We start from the raw sequence: 23,681 nt of genomic DNA, 5'->3' as shown, positions 1-23,681 counted from the left end.
AATAATAATAATAATTTGTACCCACTTCGGGTCGCAGTCAGTAAATCCCTAGTTAATTATAGTTATATTTATATACTTCTTGGGAAAGCTCTATACTCATAAGGGCCATACTTTGGGTGGTAAGACTAGTGGTTGCCCTCAGTGAAGTAAATTCTTTCAATTCCTTAAGAAGTTCAAAACATCTCCTAACGAGTCCACCTCTGGAGGAGGAAGAGTTCACACTGGGAAGATGGCATCATAGATATAAGATTCTTTTTAATAATAATAATAATAATAATAATAATAATAATAATAATAATAATAATAATAATAATATCTTTATTTCTACAAGTGCATGTACAAGGTATACAGTCCTACCTGACATCAGTAATATACTACGATATAGAAAGCCGCTTGTTATGCTGAGCATTTCGGGCAAATTAGGTAAATTTTGTCCCAGGATGCGACCCACACCAATCGACTAACGCCCAGTTACCCATTATTACTGATGGGTGAACATAGACAACCGGTGTAAGGAAAAACGCCCAATGTTTCTACCCTCACCGGGAATCGAACCCGGAGCCTCACCGTGTGAAGCGAGAACTTTTGCCACCAGGCAACGGGCCACCCAACCGTTCCACCGAGGTAGGGTGACCTGACTAAGAAGACGGTCACATTTTTACTCATTCAATCACTGTTCTGCCTGACTCGTCAGGGCATCACGGTTCAGATGACTGTACAAGCCACAGCATCCCTAACCCTCCTTCAAAGTGCAGACACTGTACTTCTCATCCCAGGACTCATGTCCGGCTCACACTACAAGAGCACATCAAATCATAAAAACCACATATACATAAAAATGGCAGAATAAATATAAAAGTAGATAATATATATACATGAACGTACCTTACCATGAGCTACACTCATCCCAAACTGACATGAACCATTGTTGAGGTAACTGATGTCTTGCACTGCGGAAATATAAATGTTTTAGTAGCACTATAAAACTGAATTTAATCTATGAAGGTTAGGTTAAGTTAGATTAGGATACATTAGGTTAGGTTAAGTTAGGTTACGTTAAGTTAGGTTAGGGTAAAAAAAAACGTACTAGACCAGCTAGCCACTGTGGCTAACGCGACGGTCTGGAGTTTTGAGACTCGGATCGCGGGTTCTATTCTCGCCCGTGGTATGGTTTGTTTGCAGTCGTGTCATTACGGTTTCGTGAGTCATGTTAGGTTAGGGTAAGTTTTGTTACGTTAGGTTAGGTTAGTTTAGGAGAGGTTAGGTTAAGTTAGGTTATTTTAGGTTATGTTAAATTAGGTTAGCCTAGGTTTGGTTAGGTTAGGTTAGGTTAAGTTAGGTTAAATTAAGTTAGGTTCGGTTAGGATAGTTAAGTTAGGTTAGGTTAAGTTAGATAATCTTTCACAGTTAGTAGCTTCAGATGCAGGATTTCGTTCAGTTCATGTGGTATAGCGTAGCACTCAATGTGCACCCCTCTGGTTGCTTGGCAAACATCCATGCGATAGTCCAGTTTGGTCCAGACGCTCTGCAGCATATCTGGAGTTATTATACAAACAGTTAGATCCGGTGACTTTGCAGGCCACTTGCAGAGGTCACCGGACCTGTTTGTGACTTCTTTCTTTGGGGATACGTGAAGAGTACAATTTACGTTCCACCATTATCTGCAACCCTGGAGGATTGTAATAAAGTTGGTAGAATTACCGACAATATGTAAAGTAAAAGGACACAAGTGCAACTAATGTGACATTTATTGTGGCAACGTTTCGCTCTCCAGGAGCTTTATCAAGCTTGATAAAGCTCCTGGAGAGCGAACGTTGCCACAATAAATGTCACATTAGTTGCACTTGTGTCCTTTTACTTTACAACCCTGGAGGAGCCGAAAATTTCGATCACTGAAGCAGTTCGCATGATAACTCCAGATATGCTGCAGAGCCTCTGGACAGAACTGGACTATCACATCGATTTTTGCCTAGCAACCAGAGGGGCGCATTTTGAGTACCTTTAATGCTACCCTATACCACATGAAACTGAATGAAATCCTGCATCTGAAGCTATTAACTGTGACAGATTATTACAATAAAGTTACATGTTATACCTGTTTGAAATCAGGGAGTGTTTTTGTAGCCACCGTGTACATGATTTCTTGAATAACCGATCTAGAAGATGGCGAAGCTTTTATTGCTTTTATTGCTCTTTGCTGAGGACACTGTGCTTATGGGAGATTCTGATGATAAGTTGCAGAGGTTGGTGGATGAGTTTGGTAGAGTATGTAAAAAAAGGAAATTAAAAGTGAATATAAGAAAGAGTAAAGTAATGAGGATAAAAAAAATAGATAACGAAAAATTGGTCTATGAAAGATGAGATGAATCATAGAAAGGATGAGGGGAAAAAGGTGAGTGGTACACTGAGGAGTCTGTGGAGACAAAGAACTTTATCCATCGAAGCAAAGAGGGGAATGAATGAGAGCATAGTTATACCAACGCTCTTGTATGGGTGTGAGGCATGGGTGGTGAATGTTGTAACAAGGAGAAGGCTGGAGGCAGTGGAGATGTCATGTCTGAGAGCAACGAGTGGTGCGAATATAATGCAGAGAATTCTTTGTTTGGAAATTACGAGGAAGTGCTGGATTACGAAAACTGTTATCCAGAGGGCTGAGAAGGGGTTATAAGAACATAAGAACATAAGAAAGAAGGAACACTGCAACAGGCCTACTGACCCATGCGGAGCAGGTCCATGTCCCCCCCTTCCGGATTAGACCAATGGCCCCCCCGGATTAGCCAAATAACCCACCCAGTCTGGCCACCTCCACTCAAGGATGGAGCACTGCACCAGACTCAGCAGCACAAGCTAGCCAGGTCCAACTCACACCCACCCACACCCACTCATGTATTTATCTAACCTATTTTTAAATCTACACAACGTTTTAGCCTGAATAACTGTACTGGGGAGTTTGTTCCACTCATCCACGACTTTATTACCAAACCAGTGCTTTCCTATATCCTTCCTGAATCTGAATTTTTCTAACTTGAAACCATTGCTGCGAGTCCTGTCTTGGCTGGAAATTTTCAGCACGCAATATATTTACATCCCCTTTATTTATTCCTGTTTTCCATTTATACACCTCGATCATATCCCCCCTAATTCTACGCCTTTCGAGAGAGTGCAGATTCAGGGCCCTCAGTCTATCCTCATATGGAAGATTTCTGATACATGGGATCATCTTTGTCATCTTCCTCGGTACGTTTTCCAGAGCATTTATATACATTCTGTAATACGGTGACCATAAATGAGCTACATAGTCTAAATGAGGCCTAACCAAGGATATATGGAGCTGAAGAACAACCTGAGGACTTCTATTATTTATACTTCTAGATATGAAGCCAAGAATTCTGTTAGCTTTATTGCGAACACTAATGCACTGTTGTTTTGGTTTTAGATTACTGCTAACCAGAATTCCTTAATCCTTTTCGCAACCAGTAGTATTAACTGTAGTATTAACCAGTAGTATTTAACTGTCCAACATTTAGAACTTTGCATTTGTCAATATTAAACTGCATCTGCCACTTCTCCGACCATTGCATCAGTCTATTCAAATCATCCTGGAGTGCTCTAGTGTCCTTATTAGAATGAATTGGACGGCCTATTTTGTTGTCATCAGCAAATTTGCTTGTGTCTATTTATTCCCTCATCTATGTCGTTTATGTAAATTGTGAACAACAACGGGCCTAACAGTGACCCGTTTGTGACGTGCCCTCATTCTGATTTCTCCCCATTTGTGCAAACTCTCTGCTGTCTATTTGTCAGCCATGCCTCTACCCAGGAAAAAAATTCTCCTCCTATTCCGTGTGCCTTAAGTTTCCTCAATAGCCTCTGGTGTGGAACTCTATCGAAAGCCTTACTGAAGTCCATATACACAATATCATATTCATTACCATGATCTACCTCCTCAAACACCTTAGTGAAAAAAGTTAGTAAATTCGTAAGACAGGAACGCCCCTTTGTAAAACCATGTTGAGATTCATTAATCAATCTGTGCCTGTCAAGATGGCTACGAATTGCTTCGGCAATTATTGATTCCATAAATTTTCCCACTATGGAGGAAAGGCTTATTGGTCTATAGATTGAAGCCAAGGACCTGTCACCTGCCTTGTAAATAGGTATTACATTTGCCATTTTCCACTTATCAGGCACTATGCCAGTTTGTAGTGATATGTTAAAAAGATTAGCCAAAGGTATGATAAGTTCCTCTTTGCATTCCTTTAACACCCTTGCAAACAGTTCATCAGGGTCTGGGGATTTGTTAGGTTTTAGTTTCTCTATTTGTCTGAGGACCATGTCACTAGTTACCGCAATCGTACGTAGTTTCTTATCATCCTGTTCTACATTATCTATTATTTCAGGAATATCGCTAGAATTTTCCTGGGTGAAGACTGAGAGGAAGTAGGTATTGAGAATTTCACACATATCCTTATCACTGTCAGTGATCTGACCAGAGTTACTCTTAAATGGGCCAATCTTATCCCTAATCTTACTTCTGTATACCTGAAAGAACCCTTTTGGGTTAGTCTTTGAATCCCTTCGACCTTAGCCTCGTAATCCCTTTTTGCTTTTCTTATTCCTTTCTTTATTTCTCTCTTTAATTGAATATACTGATTTTTTAACTGCCCATACCCTCTTTTGATACGCCTATATATGCCTCTCTTTTGACCAGTGAGATGTTATTGAGGTAGTTTGGACATGTAGAGAGAGTGGAAAGAAATAGAATGACTTCAAGAGTATATAAATCTGTAGAAGAAGGAAGGCGGGTTAGGGGTCGGCCTAAGAAAGGCTGGAGGGAGGGGGTGAAGGAGGTTTTGTGTGTGAGGGACTTATACTTTCAGCAAGCATGCGTGAGCATGTTAGAGAGGAGCAAATGGAAACAAGTGGTTTTCATGACTTGTGCTGTTGGAGTGTGAGCAAAGTAGCATTTATGCAGGGATACAGGGAAACCGGCAGGCCGGACTTGAGTCCTGGAGAGGGAAGTACAGTGTCTACACTCTGAAGGAGGGGTGTTAATGTTGCAGTTTTATAACTGTAGTGTAAAGCACCCTTCTGGCAAGACAGTGATGGAGTGAATGACGGTGAAATTTTTCTTTTTCGGGCCACCCTGCCTTGGTGGGAATCGGCCGATATGTTAATATATACATACATACATACATACATATATATATAAATATATATATATATATATATATATATATATATATATATATATATATATATATATATATGTATAGGAGGGAGGGGGTGAAGGAGGTTTTGTGTGTGAGGGACTTATACTTTCAGCAAGCATGCGTGAGCATGTTAGGTATATATATATATATACATATATATATATATATATATATATATATATATATATATATATATATATATATATATATATATATATATATATATATATATATATATATATATATATATATATGTCGTGCCGAAAATATAAAACTGGTCAATTAGCAAGAACTCATTTAAAATTAAGTCCTTTCTAAAATTTTCTCTTATACGTTTAAAGATATATTTTTTCTCATTAATGTTAATGTAAAAAAATTTAATTTTGCACCAAAAGAATCTTAGAAAACTTACCTAACCTTATTATAACAAGAACAATTTATTTTAGCCTAACCCAACTATATATATTTTAGATTTGTTTACAATAATTTAATACTAAACAAACACAGTGAAATATATTTTTTTCGTTAGGTTCAGAATGATTTTGACGAAATTATTGCATACACAAATTTTCACGTGTCTTATATGGCAAGATGAGCGTTGCTATTTAAGCCAAGATGGCAAGTTCTGCCTATTCGGCACGACATATATATATATATATATATATATATATGTATATATATATATGTATATATATATATATATATATGTATATATATATATACATAAACATATATATATATTTTTTTTTATTATTTTTTATTATCACACCGGCCGATTCCCACCAAGGCAGGGTGGCCCGAAAAAGAAAAACTTTCACCATCATTCACTCCATCACTGTCTTGCCAGAAGGGTGCTTTACACTACAGTTTTTAAACTGCAACATTAACACCCCTCCTTCAGAGTGCAGGCACTGTACTTCCCATCTCCAGGACTCAAGTCCGGCCTGCCGGTTTCCCTGAATTCCTTCATAAATGTTACTTTGCTCACACTCCAACAGCACGTCAAGTATTAAAAACCATTTGTCTCCATTCACTCCTATCAAACACGCTCACGCATGCCTGCTGGAAGTCCAAGCCCCTCGCACACAAAACCTCCTTTACCCCCTCCCTCCAACCCTTCCTAGGCCGACCCCTACCCCGCCTTCCTTCCACTACAGACTGATACACTCTTGAAGTCATTCTGTTTCGCTCCATTCTCTCTACATGTCCGAACCACCTCAACAACCCTTCCTCAGCCCTCTGGACAACAGTTTTGGTAATCCCGCACCTCCTCCTAACTTCCAAACTACGAATTCTCTGCATTATATTCACACCACACATTGCCCTCAGACATGACATCTCCACTGCCTCCAGCCTTCTCCTCGCTGCAACATTCATCACCCACGCTTCACACCCATATAAGAGCGTTGGTAAAACTATACTCTCATACATTCCCCTCTTTGCCTCCAAGGACAAAGTTCTTTGTCTCCACAGACTCCTAAGTGCACCACTCACTCTTTTTCCCTCATCAATTCTATGATTCACCTCATCTTTCATAGACCCATCCGCTGACACGTCCACTCCCAAATATCTGAATACGTTCACCTCCTCCATACTCTCTCCCTCCAATCTGATATTCAATCTTTCATCACCTAATCTTTTTGTTATCCTCATAACCTTACTCTTTCCTGTATTCACCTTTAATTTTCTTCTTTTGCACACCCTACCAAATTCATCCACCAATCTCTGCAACTTCTCTTCAGAATCTCCCAAGAGCACAGTGTCATCCGCAAAGAGCAGCTGTGACAACTCCCACTTTGTGTGTGATTCTTTATCTTTTAACTCCACGCCTCTTGCCAAGACCCTCGCATTTACTTCTCTTACAACCCCATCTATAAATATATTAAACAACCACGGTGACATCACACATCCTTGTCTAAGGCCTACTTTTACTGGGAAAAAATTTCCCTCTTTCCTACATACTCTATTGAGCCTCACTATATATGCTTTCAGTATATCCTACACCATACACTTGCATCTGCCACATTGCCCCCCTATATATATATCCATAAATGCCACAAAGACCTCTTTAGTCGTGCCGAATAGGCAGAACTTGCGATCTTGGCTTAAATAGCAACGCTCATCTTGCCATATAGGACAAGTGAAAATTTGTGTATGCAATAATTTCGCCAAAATCATTCTGAACCTAACGAAAAAAATATATTTCACTGTGTTTGTTTAGTATTAAATTACTGTAAACAAATCTAAAATATATATAGTTGGGTTAGGCTAAAATAAATTGTTCTTGTTATAATAAGGTTAGGTAAGTTTTCTAAGATTCTTTTGGAGCAAAATTAAAAAATTTTACATTAACCTTAATGAAAAAAATATATCTTTAAACGTATAAGAGAAAATTTTAGAAAGGACTTAATTTTAAATGAGTTCTTGCTAATTGACCAGTTTTACATATTCGGCACGACATATATATATATATATATATATATATATATATATATATATATATATATATATATATATATATATATATATATATATATATATATATATATATATATATATATATATATATATATATATATATGTGTGTGTGTGTGTGTGTGTTATTTTTTTATTTTATTTTATTAACACATCGGCAGTCTCCCACCAAGGCAGGGTGGCCCGGAAAAGAAAAACTTTCATCATTCACCACAGTTATAAAACTGCAACATTAACACCCCTCCTTCAGAGTGTAGACACTGTACTTCCCATCTCCAGGACTCAAGTCCGGACTGCTGTTTCCCTGAATCCCTTCATAAATGTTACCTTGCTCACACTCCAACAGCACGTCTAGTCCTAAAAACCATTTATTTCCACTTGTGCCTATCTAACACGCTCAGGCATGTTTGCTGGAAGTCTAAGCCCCTCGCAAACAAAGCCTCCTTTACGCCTTCCCTCCAGCCTTTCCTAGGCCGACTCCTACCCCTCCTTCCCTCCGCTACAGATTTATGCACTCTAGAAGTCATTTTATTTTCTTCCATCCTCTCTACATGTTAAAACAACCTCACCAACCCCTCAGGATAATAGTTTTGGTAATCCCGTACCTCCTCCTAATTTCCAAACTACGAATTGTCTGCATTATATTCCATACCACACATTGCTCTCAGACATGACATCTCCACAGTTTCCAGCCATCTCCTTGTTGCAACATTCACCACCCATGTTTCACTCCCATATAAGAGCGCTTGTATAACTATGTTCTCATACATTCCCCTCTTTGCTTCCATGGACAAAGTTATTTGTCTCCACAGACTCCTCAGTGCACTATTCACCTTTTATCCCTCATCAATTCTATGATTTACCTCATCTTTCATAGACTCATCTGCTGACACGTCCACCCCCAAATATCTGAATACATTCACCTCCTCCATACTCTCTCCTTCCAATCTGATATCCTATTTTTCGTCACCTAATTTTTTTGTTAGCCTCATCATCTTACTCTTTCCTATATTAAATTTTATTTTCTTCTTTTACATACCCTTACAAACTCATCCACCAATCTCTGCGACGACTCTTCAGAATCTTCCAAAAGCATAGTCTCAACAGCAAATAGCAACTGTGACAGGTCCCACTTTGTGTTAGATTATTTATCTTTTAACCCCACACCTCTTGACAATACCCAAGCAATTACTTCTCTTACAACTGCTGAGCTTTGTCATACCTCGTCTTAAAGCTATGTATGGTTCCTGCTCCACTACATCACTTGATAGACTATTCCACAGTTCCTGTCACCTCTATCACTGAAGAATCATTTCCTAACATCCCTCTGACTCATCTGCGTCTTCAGCCTCCAATTGTGACCCCTTGTTTTTGTGTCCCCTCTCTGGAACATCGTCTCAGTCCACCTTATCTATTATCCGCAGTATTTTATATGTCGTTATCATGTCTCCCCGGACCCTCCTGTCTTCCAGTGTCGTCAGGCCGATTTCCCTCAACCTTTCTTCGTAGGACATTATCCTGAGCTCCGGAACTAACCTTTTGGCAAATCTTTGCACTTTCTCTAATTTCTTGATGTGCTTGACCAGGTGTGGGTTCCAGACTGGTGCTGCATACTCTAGTATGGGCCTGACGCACACAGTGTACAGTGTTTTGAACGATTCCTTACTGAGGTATCGGAATGCTATTCTCAGATTTGCCAGGAGCCCATATGCTGCAGCAGTTTTCTGGTTGATGTGTGCTTCCGGAGACTCATCCCAAGATCTTTCTCCCTGAGTGAAGTTTGCGGTCTTTAGTCACCTAGCCTATACTCTGTCTGTCGTCTTCTTTGCCCTTCCCCATTCTTCATGACTTTGCATTTGGCGGGGTTGTATTCGAGAAGGCAATTGCTGGACCACGTGTCCAGCCTGTCCAGGTCTCTTTGTAGTCCTGTCTGAGCCTCATCTGATTTAATTCTTCTCATCAACTTTACATCATCTGCGAACAGGGACACTTCTTAGTCTATCGCTTCCGTCACGTCATTCACATATACCAAAAATACACTGGTCCTAGGACTGACCCCTGTGAGACCCAGTTCGTCACAGGCGCCCACTGTGATACCTAATAACGTGTGTGTGTGTGTGTGTGTGTGTGTGTGTACTCACCTATTTGTGGTTGCCGGGGGCGATACTCAGCTCCTGGCGCTGCCTCTTCACTGATCCTTACTAGGTCCTCTCTCTCCCTACTCCATGAGCTTTATCATACCTCGTCTTAAAGCTATGTATGGGTCATGCCTCTACTACATCAATTTCTAGACTATTCCACTTCTTGACACCTCTATGACTGAATAAATACTTCCTAACATCGCTTTGACTCATCTGAGTTTTTAACTTCTATTTGTGACCCCTTGTTTCTGTGTCCCATGTCTGGAACATCCTGTCTCTGTCCACTTTATCTATTCCACGCAGTATTTTGCATGTCGTTATCATGTCTCCCTTAACCCTCCTGTCTTCCAGTGTCGTCGTCAGGTCCCTTAACCTTCGTAAGACATTCCCCTTAGCTCTGTGTGTATGTGTGTGTGTGTGTGTGTGTGTGTGTGTGCGTGTGTGTGTGTGTGTGTGTGTGTGTGTGTGTATGTGTGTGTGTGTGTGTGTGTGTGTGTGTGTGTGTGTGTGTGTGTGTGTGTATGTGTGTGTATGTGTGTGTGTGTGTGTGTGTGTGTGTGTGTGTGTGTGTGTGTGTGTGTGTGTGTGTGTGTGTGTGTGTGTGTGTGTGTGTGTATGTGTGTGTATGTGTGTGTGTGTGTGTGTGTGTGTGTGTGTATGTGTGTGTATGTGTGTTTGTGTGTGTGTGTATGTGTGTGTGTTTGTGTATGTGTGTGTATGTGTGTGTGTGTATATATACACACTCACATAGGAAATTATGCATTGAAGTTTAAATTGAGCATATAAATACACATTTATATACAAATAAATGCATATTTTTAACCATATAAAGACACATGGTGTAACATACCAGCAGAGAACGCGTAGGGTGGTGAGAAAGACTCAAACTCAGGTTCACTGCCTCTTTTAGCAAAGCATATTCCCAGTGGTAAGTCCTTGGCTCGAGATCCTGAGAGTTCGTGTACGTGCCAGCGAGGTGCACACACCTGCAACACAACACAGTGCAATAAGTAACACCACAGCGAGGTGCACACACCTGCAACACAACACAGTGCAATAAGTAACACCACAGCGAGGTGCACACACCTGCAACACAACACAGTGCAATAAGTAACACCACAGCGAGGTGCACACACCTGAAACACAACACAGTGCAATAAGTAACACCACAGCGAGGTGCACACACCTGAAACACAACACAGTGCAATAAGTAACACCACAGCGAGGTGCACACACCTGAAACACAACACAGTGCAATAAGTAACACCACAGCGAGGTGCACACACCTGAAACACAACACAGTGCAATAAGTAACACCACAGCGAGGTGCACACACCTGCAACACAACACAGTGCAATAAGTAACACCACAGCGAGGTGCACACACCTGAAACACAACACAGTGCAATAAGTAACACCACAGCGAGGTGCACACACCTGCAACACAACACAGTGCAATAAGTAACACCACAGCGAGGTGCACACACCTGAAACACAACACAGTGCAATAAGTAACACCACAGCGAGGTGCACACACCTGCAACACAACACAGTGCAATAAGTAACACCACAGCGAGGTGCACACACCTGAAACACAACACAGTGCAATAAGTAACACCACAGCGAGGTGCACACACCTGCAACACAGTGCAATAAGTAACACCACAGCGAGGTGCACACACCTGCAACACAACACAGTGCAGTAAGTAAGTAACACCACAGCGAGGTGCACACACCTGCAACACAACACAGTGCAATAAGTAACACCACAGCGAGGTGCACACACCTGCAACACAACACAGTGCAGTAAGTAACACCACAGCGAGGTGCACACACCTGCAACACAACAACACAGTGCACACACCTAAGTAATAAGTAACACCACAGCGAGGTGCACACACCTGCAACACAACACAGTGCAATAAGTAACACCACAGCGAGGTGCACACACCTGCAACACAACACAGTGCAATAAGTAACACCACAGCGAGGTGCACACACCTGCAACACAACACAGTGCAGTAAGTAACACCACAGCGAGGTGCACACACCTGCAACACAACACAGTGCAATAAGTAACACCACAGCGAGGTGCACACACCTGCAACACAACGCAGTGCAATAAGTAACACCACAGCGAGGTGCACACACCTGCAACACAACACAGTGCAATAAGTAACACCACAGCGAGGTGCACACACCTGCAACACAACACAGTGCAGTAAGTAACACCACAGCGAGGTGCACACACCTGCAACACAACACAGTGCAGTAAGTAACACCACAGCGAGGTGCACACACCTGCAACACAACACAGTGCAGTAAGTAACACCACAGCGAGGTGCACACACCTGCAACACAACACAGTGCAGTAAGTAACACCACACTGACCAAGACTTCACAGTAACAAATAAGTAAGAGTAATACCGGTGAAATAAATGTTTCCCTGGAGGGATAACTTTAATTTATTGCTTCAATATGTTTTTCTTCCAAGGTTTTCGTTTGTAACTTGAGAATATCTTGTTTGATGGGTTTTAAATTTTCAAAGCTTGTGTAATGTAACCAGGGAAAGGTTCGTGCAAATTTTGACATGTGCAGGTTCCCTTTGATAAAATTTTTTTTCCAAATTTTCTAGACTATTTTCAGATTTGGTTTACATGCTATAATTTGAGAAAGCTTCTTCCGATTGGCATTAAAAAATAACCTGTAAATGACTTCAGTTTTCAGTGGCTGCTGCACCTTAAAAAAATTAATAAAAAATTTTAGGATGCAGTCTGTGCAGGTGCAAATATTTAAATTTATTATTATAGTTAATGAAGTTGATGTTTTTGGAGTTTGAGCCATAATGGAGACTGCATCCTCGCACTCGTCAAAGGAAGGGTCGTCTTGATTTTGGTTTGTGTATATTTTAATTTTCATAAACAAATTGGTCTACGTGCAGTAAGTGTTGTTCACACCTGTCTTCTGGTATATCTTACTTAGGCAAAAAAAAAAAAATAAACTGGCATTGAGTTTTGTCGGTGTAACTTTGTTAATTTTTCTACGTTAATAGGAAAATTTAACTACTGCTTTACATGTGATGATTTGTGAATGCCTCATAAGATCAGCTTTGAACCTGCAAGACCAATAACTGGAGACTGCAATTTCTGAACGACTTCAAACTCAGCGCTGGTGTATAAAGGCATACTGATTTCCATGAGATAACTAGAAATTCCTCTTCTGAATAGTATTAAGCTTCCAAAACTTACATATCTTACTGGCGGGTTGGAACTGATTTTGTTGATGTATGAGACAATTTGCACTTTTTATTGAAGAAATTTAAGTATAAGTTTCCATGTGATAACTTTGAATGCGTCTTATGATTGGTTACAAACCTTCCATGTTGGTATCTAACTGTATTAAAAGCTTATACCGTACTCTGTTCTTTATGTGTACATTGAGGTAGATTTAGCTGGGATTTGGGGATGCGGGGATACCTTCCTCGGGTTATGTAGAGACCTAAACCCATCCAATCGTTTATTTTATTTTTCAGAAAAAAAATGTAACCCTGAACCTTTGGATAAATAAAATGGATTTCTTCTCAATTCCTAACATACCTACCACAATATTTTCTTTGCCGTCAGAAGCCAGTGAGAAGCCAAGGCCTTGGTCATCCTGTATATCTTCAGTGATCCACTCCCTGTACTTGTCTTGCTTCACTGTCACTTGTTCACACTTGTCAGTGGAAGTGTCGAGGTGGCAGGAGTACAGCGCCCCTGGTCGCTGCAACTCCTTGCTGGTGTTGGCACGAGGAGCTCCCACCAGCAGCCTGCAACAGTAGCAGCAGCAGCAGCAGCACCACCACCAGCAGCAGCACCAGCAGCAGCACCAGCAGCAGCACCAGCAGCAGCACCAGCAGCAGCACCAGCAGCAGCAGCAACACGAGAAGGGAAGAGGAATTATATAAAATACAGAAAACAATGGAAGCAGAAAGATACGGATGAAGTGTAATGAGATCCTTTATTTAACCTCAAGTCAATAAAGGATCGTATTTCACCGCATTGATGTCTTTGTGTCCACGAGAGTGAGAACACTAACTCCCTCCCAGCCCTTTGCTCTCCCTAATGTACGTACCTACAATCCTTCTACTCTCCCTTCCTCATATCTCTCGAATCCCTCTCCTCTCTGATTTTCTATACTTCCTCCTCTTTACTAGAGAAATAAAGATTAATAATGATAATAATAATAATAATATTATTATTATTATTATTTACCTTAACACATTAACAGATTCCCACCAAGGCAGGGTGGCCCTAAAAAGAAAAACTTCCATCATCATTCAGAGTCTTGCCAGAAGGGTGCTTTACGCTACAGATATAAAACTGCAACATTAACACCTCTCCTTCAGAGTGTAGGCACTGTACTTCCCATCTCCAGGACTCAAGTCCGGCCTGCCGGTTTCCCTGAATCCCTGCATAAATGTTACTTTGCTCACACTCCAACAGCACGTCAAGTATTAAAAACCATTTTAAGCCTGCCCATAATGCTCTGTATACAAGGCGCTTTTGGCATGTACACCCAGTTACTATAATTCCTTATTATTATTATTATTATTATTATTATTATTATTATTATTATTATTATTATTATTATTATTATTATTATTATTATTATTATTATTATTATTATGTGTCTCCATTCACTCCTATAAAATACGCTCACGAATGCTTGCTGGAAGTCCAAGCCCCTCTCACACAAAATCTCCTTTACCCCCTCCCTCCAACCTTTCCTAGTCCGACCCCTGCCCAGCCTTCCCTCCACTACACATTTATACACTTTCGAAGTCACTTTGTTTCGTTCCATTCTCTCTAAATGTTCGAACTACCTCAACAACCCTTCCTCAGCCCTCTGGAAAACAGTTTCGACAATCCCACACCTCCTCCTAACTTCCAAACTACGAATTCTCTGCATTATATTCACACCACACATTGCCCTCAGACATGACATCACCACTGCCTCCAGCCTTCTCCTCGCTGCAACATTCATCACCCATGCTTCACACCCATAAAACTATACTCTCAAACATTCCCTTCTTTGTAATAAAGTTGGTAGAATTACCGACAATATGTAAAGTAAAAGGACACAAGTGCAACTAATGTGACATTTATTGTGGCAACGTTTCGCTCTCCAGGAGCTTTATCAAGCCATTACAAACAATACATGGACACAGAGGGTATATAAAGGCTCAGAGTGTGGTGAATACTAGTGAGGTACCATTTCGATGTTCACTAGTGGTAGTAGTAGTAGTAGTAGTAGTGGTAGTGACAAAAGTAATACAATATGGTAGAGCAATTAATCCGTACATGAGTAAAAGGATATAAAAGCTATTACTTGGGTAACATAAAAATAGGTTGGACAAATATAAACTGGAATGAGGCAGCTTGTTTCAGTGTTCACTCTCTGTGCTTTGTGTAGTATAACAGGAGAGACTATGTGATGGCAGGGTTTACTGTTTTCAGGAGGATTCTTGCTAAGACTTCGGAGATGGTGAAGCTGCCGTTGTTTTGTTTAATTGTATTCGAAACAGCGATCAGTGCTGATTCAAGGCACTTGCGTGTGCGGAAATTAGTTTCTTTTATCACTAATTGGGCGTCTCTGAATTTCATAAGATGATTGGTGGAATTTCGGTGTTGTACACAGGCGTTGTTTAAGTTGTCGTTCCTACATGCGTATATGTGTTCATTGAGGCGGGTGTCGAGGTTTCTTGCTGTTTCACCTACGTAGATCTTGTCACAGCCTCCACAGGGTATAGTGTAAACTCCTGCATTGACTGGTTCGTGGTGCTTGGGTTTTGTCCTGGTTAGATCCTTTATTGAAGTGGTAGAAGCGATGGCGACTCTGGTGTTAGCTTGTGAAAGTACTTTTGAGACGTTTAGTGCAACCTGGCTGTCGGGAAGAATTATAACTTTGTTGGTTGCGGTGTTGATGCGTGGAGAATTGATGATCTGAAGAGCTCTTTTCTTGCAGTCTTTGATGAAAAAAGAAGGAAATTGTAACTCAGTGAATGTTTGGTGAATGTAAGTACATTCCTCGTCAAGAAACTCAGGACTACAAATTCGGTATGCTCTTAGGAAAAACCCGATGATGATGCCTCTTTTGGTCTTGGTATCTTGACTGGAATAGAAGTGTGTGAGATCATTTTTATTGGTGGGTTTCCGATAAACTTGAAATCTTAGGTTGTTGTCTACTTTGTGAATGAGGACGTCGAGGAAAGGTAGCTTGTCATTGGACTCTTCTTCTAGTGTAAACTGAATCGCTGGTTCAACTGCGTTGAGCCTTGCCTGAAGATCCCGTACATCAAAACGTTTTGGAGTTATTACGAGGACATCGTCCACGTAACGTAACCAAGTGACGCTTGAAGGGATGATGTTGGCGAAGTGTTCGGACTCTAGGTGTTCCATGTATAAGTTGGCTAGGACGGCACTTATTGGGGACCCCTCTCCATCCGTAACAAGAAACTAAGCAGTTTGGATGTGACTTCCCTCTTCACAAAAGTACCTACCAAAAAAGCCATCGAGGTTCTACGACGTAAAGTCAACCAGGACCTTAATCTTCCTTTACCTCCCGGAGATTTTGTTGACTTGATTGAACTCTGTGTTAACTTCAACTGTTTTTCCTTCAATAACAAGCTCTACAAACAAACCTACGGCATGGGAATGGGGTCCCCAATAAGTGCCGTCCTAGCCAACTTATACATGGAACACCTAGAGTCCGAACACTTCGCCAACATCATCCCTTCAAGCGTCACTTGGTTACGTTACGTGGACGATGTCCTCGTAATAACTCCAAAACGTTTTGATGTACGGGATCTTCAGGCAAGGCTCAACGCAGTTGAACCAGCGATTCAGTTTACACTAGAAGAAGAGTCCAATGACAAGCTACCTTTCCTCGACGTCCTCATTCACAAAGTAGACAACAACCTAAGATTTCAAGTTTATCGGAAACCCACCAATAAAAATGATCTCACACACTTCTATTCCAGTCAAGATACCAAGACCAAAAGAGGCATCATCATCGGGTTTTTCCTAAGAGCATACCGAATTTGTAGTCCTGAGTTTCTTGACGAGGAATGTACTTACATTCACCAAACATTCACTGAGTTACAATTTCCGGCGATCCAGTTTACACTAGAAGAAGAGTCCAATGACAAGTCCAATGTCCATGTATTGTTTGTAATGGCTTGATAAAGCTCCTGGAGAGCGAAACGTTGCCACAATAAATGTCACATTAGTTGCACTTGTGTCCTTTTACTTTACATTCCCTTCTTTGCTTCCAAGGACAAAGTTCTTTGTCTCCACAGACTCTTAAGTGCACCGCTCACCCTTATCCCCTCATCAGTCCTAAGATTCACCTCATCTTTCATAGAGCCATCTACTGACAGGTCCACTCGCAAATATCTGAATGCATTCACCTCCTCCATACTCTCTCTCTCCAATCTGATATCCAATCTTTCGTCACCTAATCTTTTTTATATCCTCATAACCTTACTCTCTCCTACATTCACTTTTAACTTTCTTCTTTTACATACCCTACCAAATTCATCCATCAGTCTCTGCAACTTCTCTTTAGAATCTCCCAAGAGCACAGTGTCATCAGCATAAAGCATCTCTGATAACTCCCACTTTGTGTTAGATTATTTATCTTTTACCTCCACACCTTTTACTAAGACCCTCACATTCACTTCTCTTACAACCCCATCTATAAATATATTGAACAACCACGGTGACATCACACATCTTTGTCTAAGGCCTACTTTTACTGGGAAATAATCTCCCTCTTTCCTACATACTCTAACCTGAGCCTCACTATCCTCGTAAAAACTCTTCACTGCTTTAAGTAACCTACCTCCTATACCATACACCTGAAACATCTGCAACATTGCCCCCTTATTCACCCTGTCATTCGCCTTTTCCAAATCCATAAATGTCACGGAAACCTCTTTAGTCTTATCTAAATACTGTTCACCTATATGTTTCACTGTAAACACTTGGTCTACACACTCCCTACCTTTCCTAAAGCCTCCTTGTTCATCTGCTATCCTACTCTCCGTCTTACTCTTAATTCTTTCAATAATAACTCTACCAAATACTTTACCAGGTATACTCAACAGACTTATCCCACTATAATATTTGCACTCTCTTTTGTCCCCTTTGTCTTTATACAAAGGAACTATGCATGTTCTCTGCCAATCCCTAGGTACCTTACCCTCTTCCATACATTTGTTAAATAATAGTACCAGCCACTCCAAAACTACTTCCCAACTTGCTTTTAACATTTCTACCTTTGTCCCATCAATCCCCTTTCATTCTACCCACTGCCTCTCGAACTTCACCCACACTCACAACTGGCTACAAGATGTTATTCCTCCTTGTCCTATACACGAAATCACAGCTTCCTTATCTTCATCAGCATTTAACAATTCCTCAAAATATTCCTCCCCATCTTCCCAATACCTCTAACTCTCTATTTAATAACTCTCCTCTCCTATTTTTAACTGACAAATCCATTTGTTTCCTAGGCTCACTCAACCTGTTAATCTCACCCCAAAACTTTTTCTTATTTTCAACAAAATTTGTTGATAACATCTCATCCCCTCTCTCATTTGCTCTCTTTTTACATTGCTTCACCACTCTCTTAACATGTCTTTTTCTCTCCATATACTCTTCCCTCCTTGCATCACTTCTACTTTGTAAAAACCTCTCATATGCTAACTTTTCTCCCTTACTACTCTCTTTACATCATCATTCCACCAATCGCTCTTCTTTCTTCCCACAGCCACTTTCCTGTAACCACAAACTTCTGCTCTACACTCTAACACTACGTTTTTAAACCTACCCCATACATCTTCGACCCCATTGCCTATACTCTCACAAGCACATCTATCCTCCGATAATTGTTTAAATCTTACTCTAACTGCCTCCTCTTTTAGTTTATAAACCTTTACCTCTCTCTTACTCTCTCTGCTTGTATTCTCCTTGTATCCCATCTACATTTTACTCTCACTGTAGTTACAACTAAAAAGTGATCTGATATATCTGTGGCCCCACTATAAACATGTACATCATGAAGTCTACTCAGAAGTCTTTTATCTACCAATACATAGTCCAGCAAACTACTGTCATTACTACCTACGTCATATATTGTATACTTATTAATCCCCTTTTTCTTAAAATATGTATTACCTATAACTAAACCCCTTTCCACACAAAGTTCAATCTAAGGGCTCCCATTATCATTTACACCTGGCACTCCAAATTTACCTACCACACCCTCTCCAAATGTTTCTCCTACTTTAGGATTTAAGTTCCCTTTCACAATTACTCTCTCACTTGGTTCAAAGGTTCCCATACATTCCCAAAATCCCTCTCTCTCTCTCCTCTACATTCCTTTCTTCTCCAGGTGCATACAAGCTTATTATGACCCACTTTCCGCATCCAACACTTATTTTAATCCACATAATCCTTGAATTTACACAATTATGTTCCTCTTCTCCTTCCATAGCTGATCCTTCAACATTATTGCTACCCCTTTCTTAGCTCTAACTCTCTCAGATTATCTTGATTTAATCCCATTTATTTCTCCCCACTGAAACTCCCCTACCCCCTTCAGCTTTGTTTCGGTTAGGGCCAGGACATCCAACTTCTTTCCATTCATAATAACAGCAATCATCTCTTTCTTGTCATCCGCCCTACATCCACGCACATTCAAGCATTCCAGTTTTATAAAGTTTTTCTTCTGTTTTTTAGTAATGTATACAGGAGAATGGAAATAATGAAGAACGAGAGCTATTTAGAAAAAAGAAGAAAAACTTAATTTTATGTATGTATATATATGCATGTACGTGTCTGTGAAGTGTGACCAAAGTGTCAGTAGGAGTAGCAAGATATCCCTGTTATCTAGCGTGTTTATGAGACAGAAAAAGACACCAGCAATCCTACCATCATGCAAAACAGTTTCAGGTTTCTGTTTCACAGTCATCTGGCAGGACGGTAGTACTTCCCTGGGTGGTTGCTGTCTACCAACCTACTACCTATTGTTATTATTTTTAATTATTATTATTATTATTATTATTATTATTATTATTATTATTATTATTATTATTATTATTATTATTATTATTATTATTATTCAAAATCTCTCAAGTCCCACCCATTTATTTAAAACTCTATTTCTCTCTTGTCTTTCCCATCCCTCGATTACCGTACCGTATACCTCTCCCCTCCTATTCTTCCTCCCTCATATTCCTCTCCCTTCTCCCTCTTGAATTAATAAATATCTCTATGTCGCTCATTTAGCTTACATAAATTCACAGTTTATCCACGATGAGTCGATACCTCTCCTCTATCTTTGCTTCCAGAAATACCAAACAGTTAGATACAGCTACGCCCACAGACCCAAAACATAGATGATACGTAATCAGTACCTTGAAAAAAAAAATTCATTGCCTTCTACGAAGGCTTCTGCTTACCGTCTGTGTGTGCCGTCGTAGAGATGAGCAAGGGAAAAGCCGAAGTGTATGCCTGACTGGTCTGCAGGCTGCAGTAGCATAGGGTTCTCTAGGTCTAGGTTGTAGGCTGCCGCCAGTAGTATGCTGACAGCTGCTACTACTGCACTCACTCCACGCACCGCAATGCCCATCATTACCCACACAAACCCTTAATGTTTGTGTAACAAGAGCAATTTACATTTGTCGTCTTTTAATATGTAAGATGTATAGAATGTTCAGATTTATAATGGCTGTGATAGACCTGGCAAGGTGTCTTTCACTTAACCACAGCAGCAAGAGTTGCACACTACTGTCGTGGAGATATGACAACAAATGTGTGTTTTTGAAGTGTTGTTCACGGAGGGATGCTGGCTTCAGCCCATTACCCTGGAGCAGTAAGAGCTCAAAGACAGAGGAGGGAGAAGCTGTAATGTGAGCCACAAGCGACAACACAGACATCGACCGTTACCCGTAACTGATAAGAGATAAGATTCTGCTGCTTAGTAGATGTCATCAGCCAAGCAGGTACGTTCGCTCGTCTCACAGCATAATACGGGATTTAGACGAAAGTTACTATTGAAACGTAAGTTCAGTATAATAAAGTAGCGCTAATTTATTTTACTGGGTTGTGAAGAGCAATACCATCCTAACAAATAATAATCAGAAGGTCGAAGTAAAACAGGAAAACGACAAACGATCATGAATCAAATCAGTCAGTATATCAGGAAGGAATGTCAATAACATTAATGAAGTTAAGACTCTAATTTTCGGTCAGCAGAGTACGATGGATGAAGTTATAATGGAATTTAAGAAGAATCCGATTTTTTTTTCGAGGTTTTCAAGACTAAGATCATGGAAAAGTCCTTTCTAGGCATTTTACTTTTTACGTATGTCTGTAATGAATTAATACAAAACTGAATACAGTTCGTCAAAAAATTTCAGCACATCGGATACATACACCGAGAAGTATATGTTTTTCAGATTATATTTGCTGGAAATTTACCTTAATTCCTATTTTAGGGAATAAAGTATTCTTGACTGACAATGAACAGGTTACATGACCCGCAGTCGATAGGCTTTAAACCTCTATTAACCAAATTTTACTGTCCTATTTCATTAATCATTACTGTTGTAGGTAGTAGGTTGGTAGACAACAACCACCCAGGGAGGTACTACCGTTCTACCAAATGAGTGTGAAACACAAGCCTGTAATTGTTTTACATGATGGTAGGATTGCTGGTGTCTTATTCTGCCTCATAAACATTCAAGATTTCAGGTAAGTCTTGCTACTTCTACTTACACTTAGGTCACACTACACAAGCATGTACAAGCATATACATACTAAACCCTCTGGGTTTTCTTTTTTCTTCCTAGTTCTTGTTCTTGTTTATTTCTGCTTATATCCATGGGGAAGTGGAACAGAATTCCTCCGTAAGCTGTGTGTGTCGTAGTAGGCGACTAGATGCCGGCAGCAATGGGCTAGTAACTCCTTCTCCTGTATAAAATACTAAAAACAAGGAAAAGGAAAACTTTATAAAATTGGGATGTTCGAATGCGCATAGATGTAGTGCGGATGATAAGAAAGATGATTGCTGATGTTATGAATGAAAAGAAGTTGGATGACCTGGCCCTCAGCAAAACAATGCTGAACGGGGTAGGGGAGGTTCAGTGGGAGAAATAAATGGGATTAAGTCAGGAGTATCTGAGAGAGTTAGAGCTGAGGAAAGGGTAGCAATAATATTGAAGGATCAGTTATGGAGAGAGATGAGGATTACATGGATTACAATAAGGATGGATGTGAAAAGTGGGTCATAATAAGTGTGTATGCACCTGAAGAAGAGAGGATAGATTTTGGGAGTTGTCAAGCGAGTGTGTAGGAACTTTTGAGCCATGTGAGAGAGTAATTGTGGTAAGGGACCTAAATGCTAAATTAGGAGAAACGTTTAGAGAGGGTGTGGTAGGTAAGTTTTGGGTGCTAGATGTAAATGATAATGCGAACATTTGACTGAACTATGTATAGAAAGGGTTTGGTTATAGGTAATACATATTTCAAAAGAAGAGGATAAATAAGTATACAAGATAATAAATAAATATACAATATAGGGCATATTGACAGAAGTTTGTTGGACTACGTATTAGTAGAAAAAAGACTGCTGGGTAGACTTTAGGATGTACATGTTTACAGAGGGGCCAAAAATATATCTGATCGCTTTTTAGTTGTAGCTACAGTGAGAGTAAAGGGTAGATGGGATACAAGGAAAATATAAACAGGAAGAGAGAAGTGAAGGTTTTGAAACTACATGAGGAGGCAGTTAGGGTAAGATATAAACAACTGTTGGAGGACAGATGGGCTAGTGAGAAGATGTATTTGGTAAGTTGAAGAATATAGTGTTAAAGTGTTCAGCAGAAGGTTGTGGTTACAGGTAAGCGGGTGTGGGAGGGAAAAAGACCAATTGGTGGAACGATGATGTAAAGAGAGTAGTGAGAAAAAGTTAGAAAAGTTAGAAAAAGTTACCTGCTTGACTTGGTTCTTCACCTGCTTGACTTGGTTCTTGCCAACAAAGAATCACTAATTAATAATCTTGAGGTTAATGATGAGCTTGGGGGAAGTTATCACAAATCACTTAGTTTCAATATATCATGTAATTACCCAGATAACTGCAATCAAGTCTCTGTCCCAGACTTCCACTAGGCCGATTTCATGGAACTGAGATATTACCTGGGTGGCCTAAACTGGGATGACCTGGCTATGGGTCAGGTAGGTGATCTTGGTTGCCAATATGACATTTTTCAGAGCATAGTTCTAGCTGCCCAGGCAACTTTTGTTCCGTGTAGGGAAATTAGATCTAACAAAAATGACCCAAAATGGATGAACAATAGGTTAAAGCATCTCATTGGTCATAAAAGAGGCATATATAGGCATATTAAAAGAGAGGATGGGCAGTTAAGAAATCAATATATTCAGTTAAAGATAGAAATAAAAAAAAGGAATAAGAACAGCTAAAAGGGATTATGAGGCAAAGGTCGCAAGGGACTCGATGATTAACCCAAAAGGGTTCTTTCAAGTATACAGAAGTAAGATTAGGGACAAGATAGGCCCACTTAAGAGTAACTTAGGTCAGAACACTGACAGTGATAAGGTTAATTAAGTGTGAAATTTTCAATACTGACTTCATCTCAGTTTTTACTCAGGAAGATACAAGCGAAATTCCAGAAATAATAAATTATGGAGAACAGGACGGTAATAAACTATGCACGATTGGAGTAACTAGTGACATGGTCCTCAGACAAATAGAGAAATTAAACCTAACAAATCCCAAAGCCCTGA

The 23,681-nt window shown here is 40.1% G+C and overlaps 1 protein-coding gene across 1 annotated transcript in view; it reads right to left on the bottom strand.

The window, feature by feature from the left end:
• LOC128694485 (integrin alpha-8) overlaps positions 1-20,658 on the bottom strand; it is a 157,860-nt gene extending 137,202 nt beyond the window's left edge. The window contains exons 1-4 of the mRNA XM_070081543.1: positions 20,336-20,658; positions 13,429-13,636; positions 10,680-10,815; positions 886-950 (exon numbers count right to left, since the gene is read on the bottom strand). Coding sequence (XP_069937644.1) covers positions 886-950; positions 10,680-10,815; positions 13,429-13,636; positions 20,336-20,508 — 582 coding nt within the window. The 5' untranslated portion in view covers positions 20,509-20,658. The remainder of the gene's footprint in view (positions 1-885; positions 951-10,679; positions 10,816-13,428; positions 13,637-20,335) is intronic.
• Between the last annotated feature and the right edge of the window lie 3,023 nt (positions 20,659-23,681).

The sequence above is a fragment of the Cherax quadricarinatus genome, chromosome 6, assembly GCF_038502225.1.
Source record: "Cherax quadricarinatus isolate ZL_2023a chromosome 6, ASM3850222v1, whole genome shotgun sequence".
Taxonomy (NCBI): Eukaryota; Metazoa; Arthropoda; class Malacostraca; order Decapoda; family Parastacidae; genus Cherax; species Cherax quadricarinatus.
This window is presented reverse-complemented; position numbering and strand designations above follow the sequence as displayed.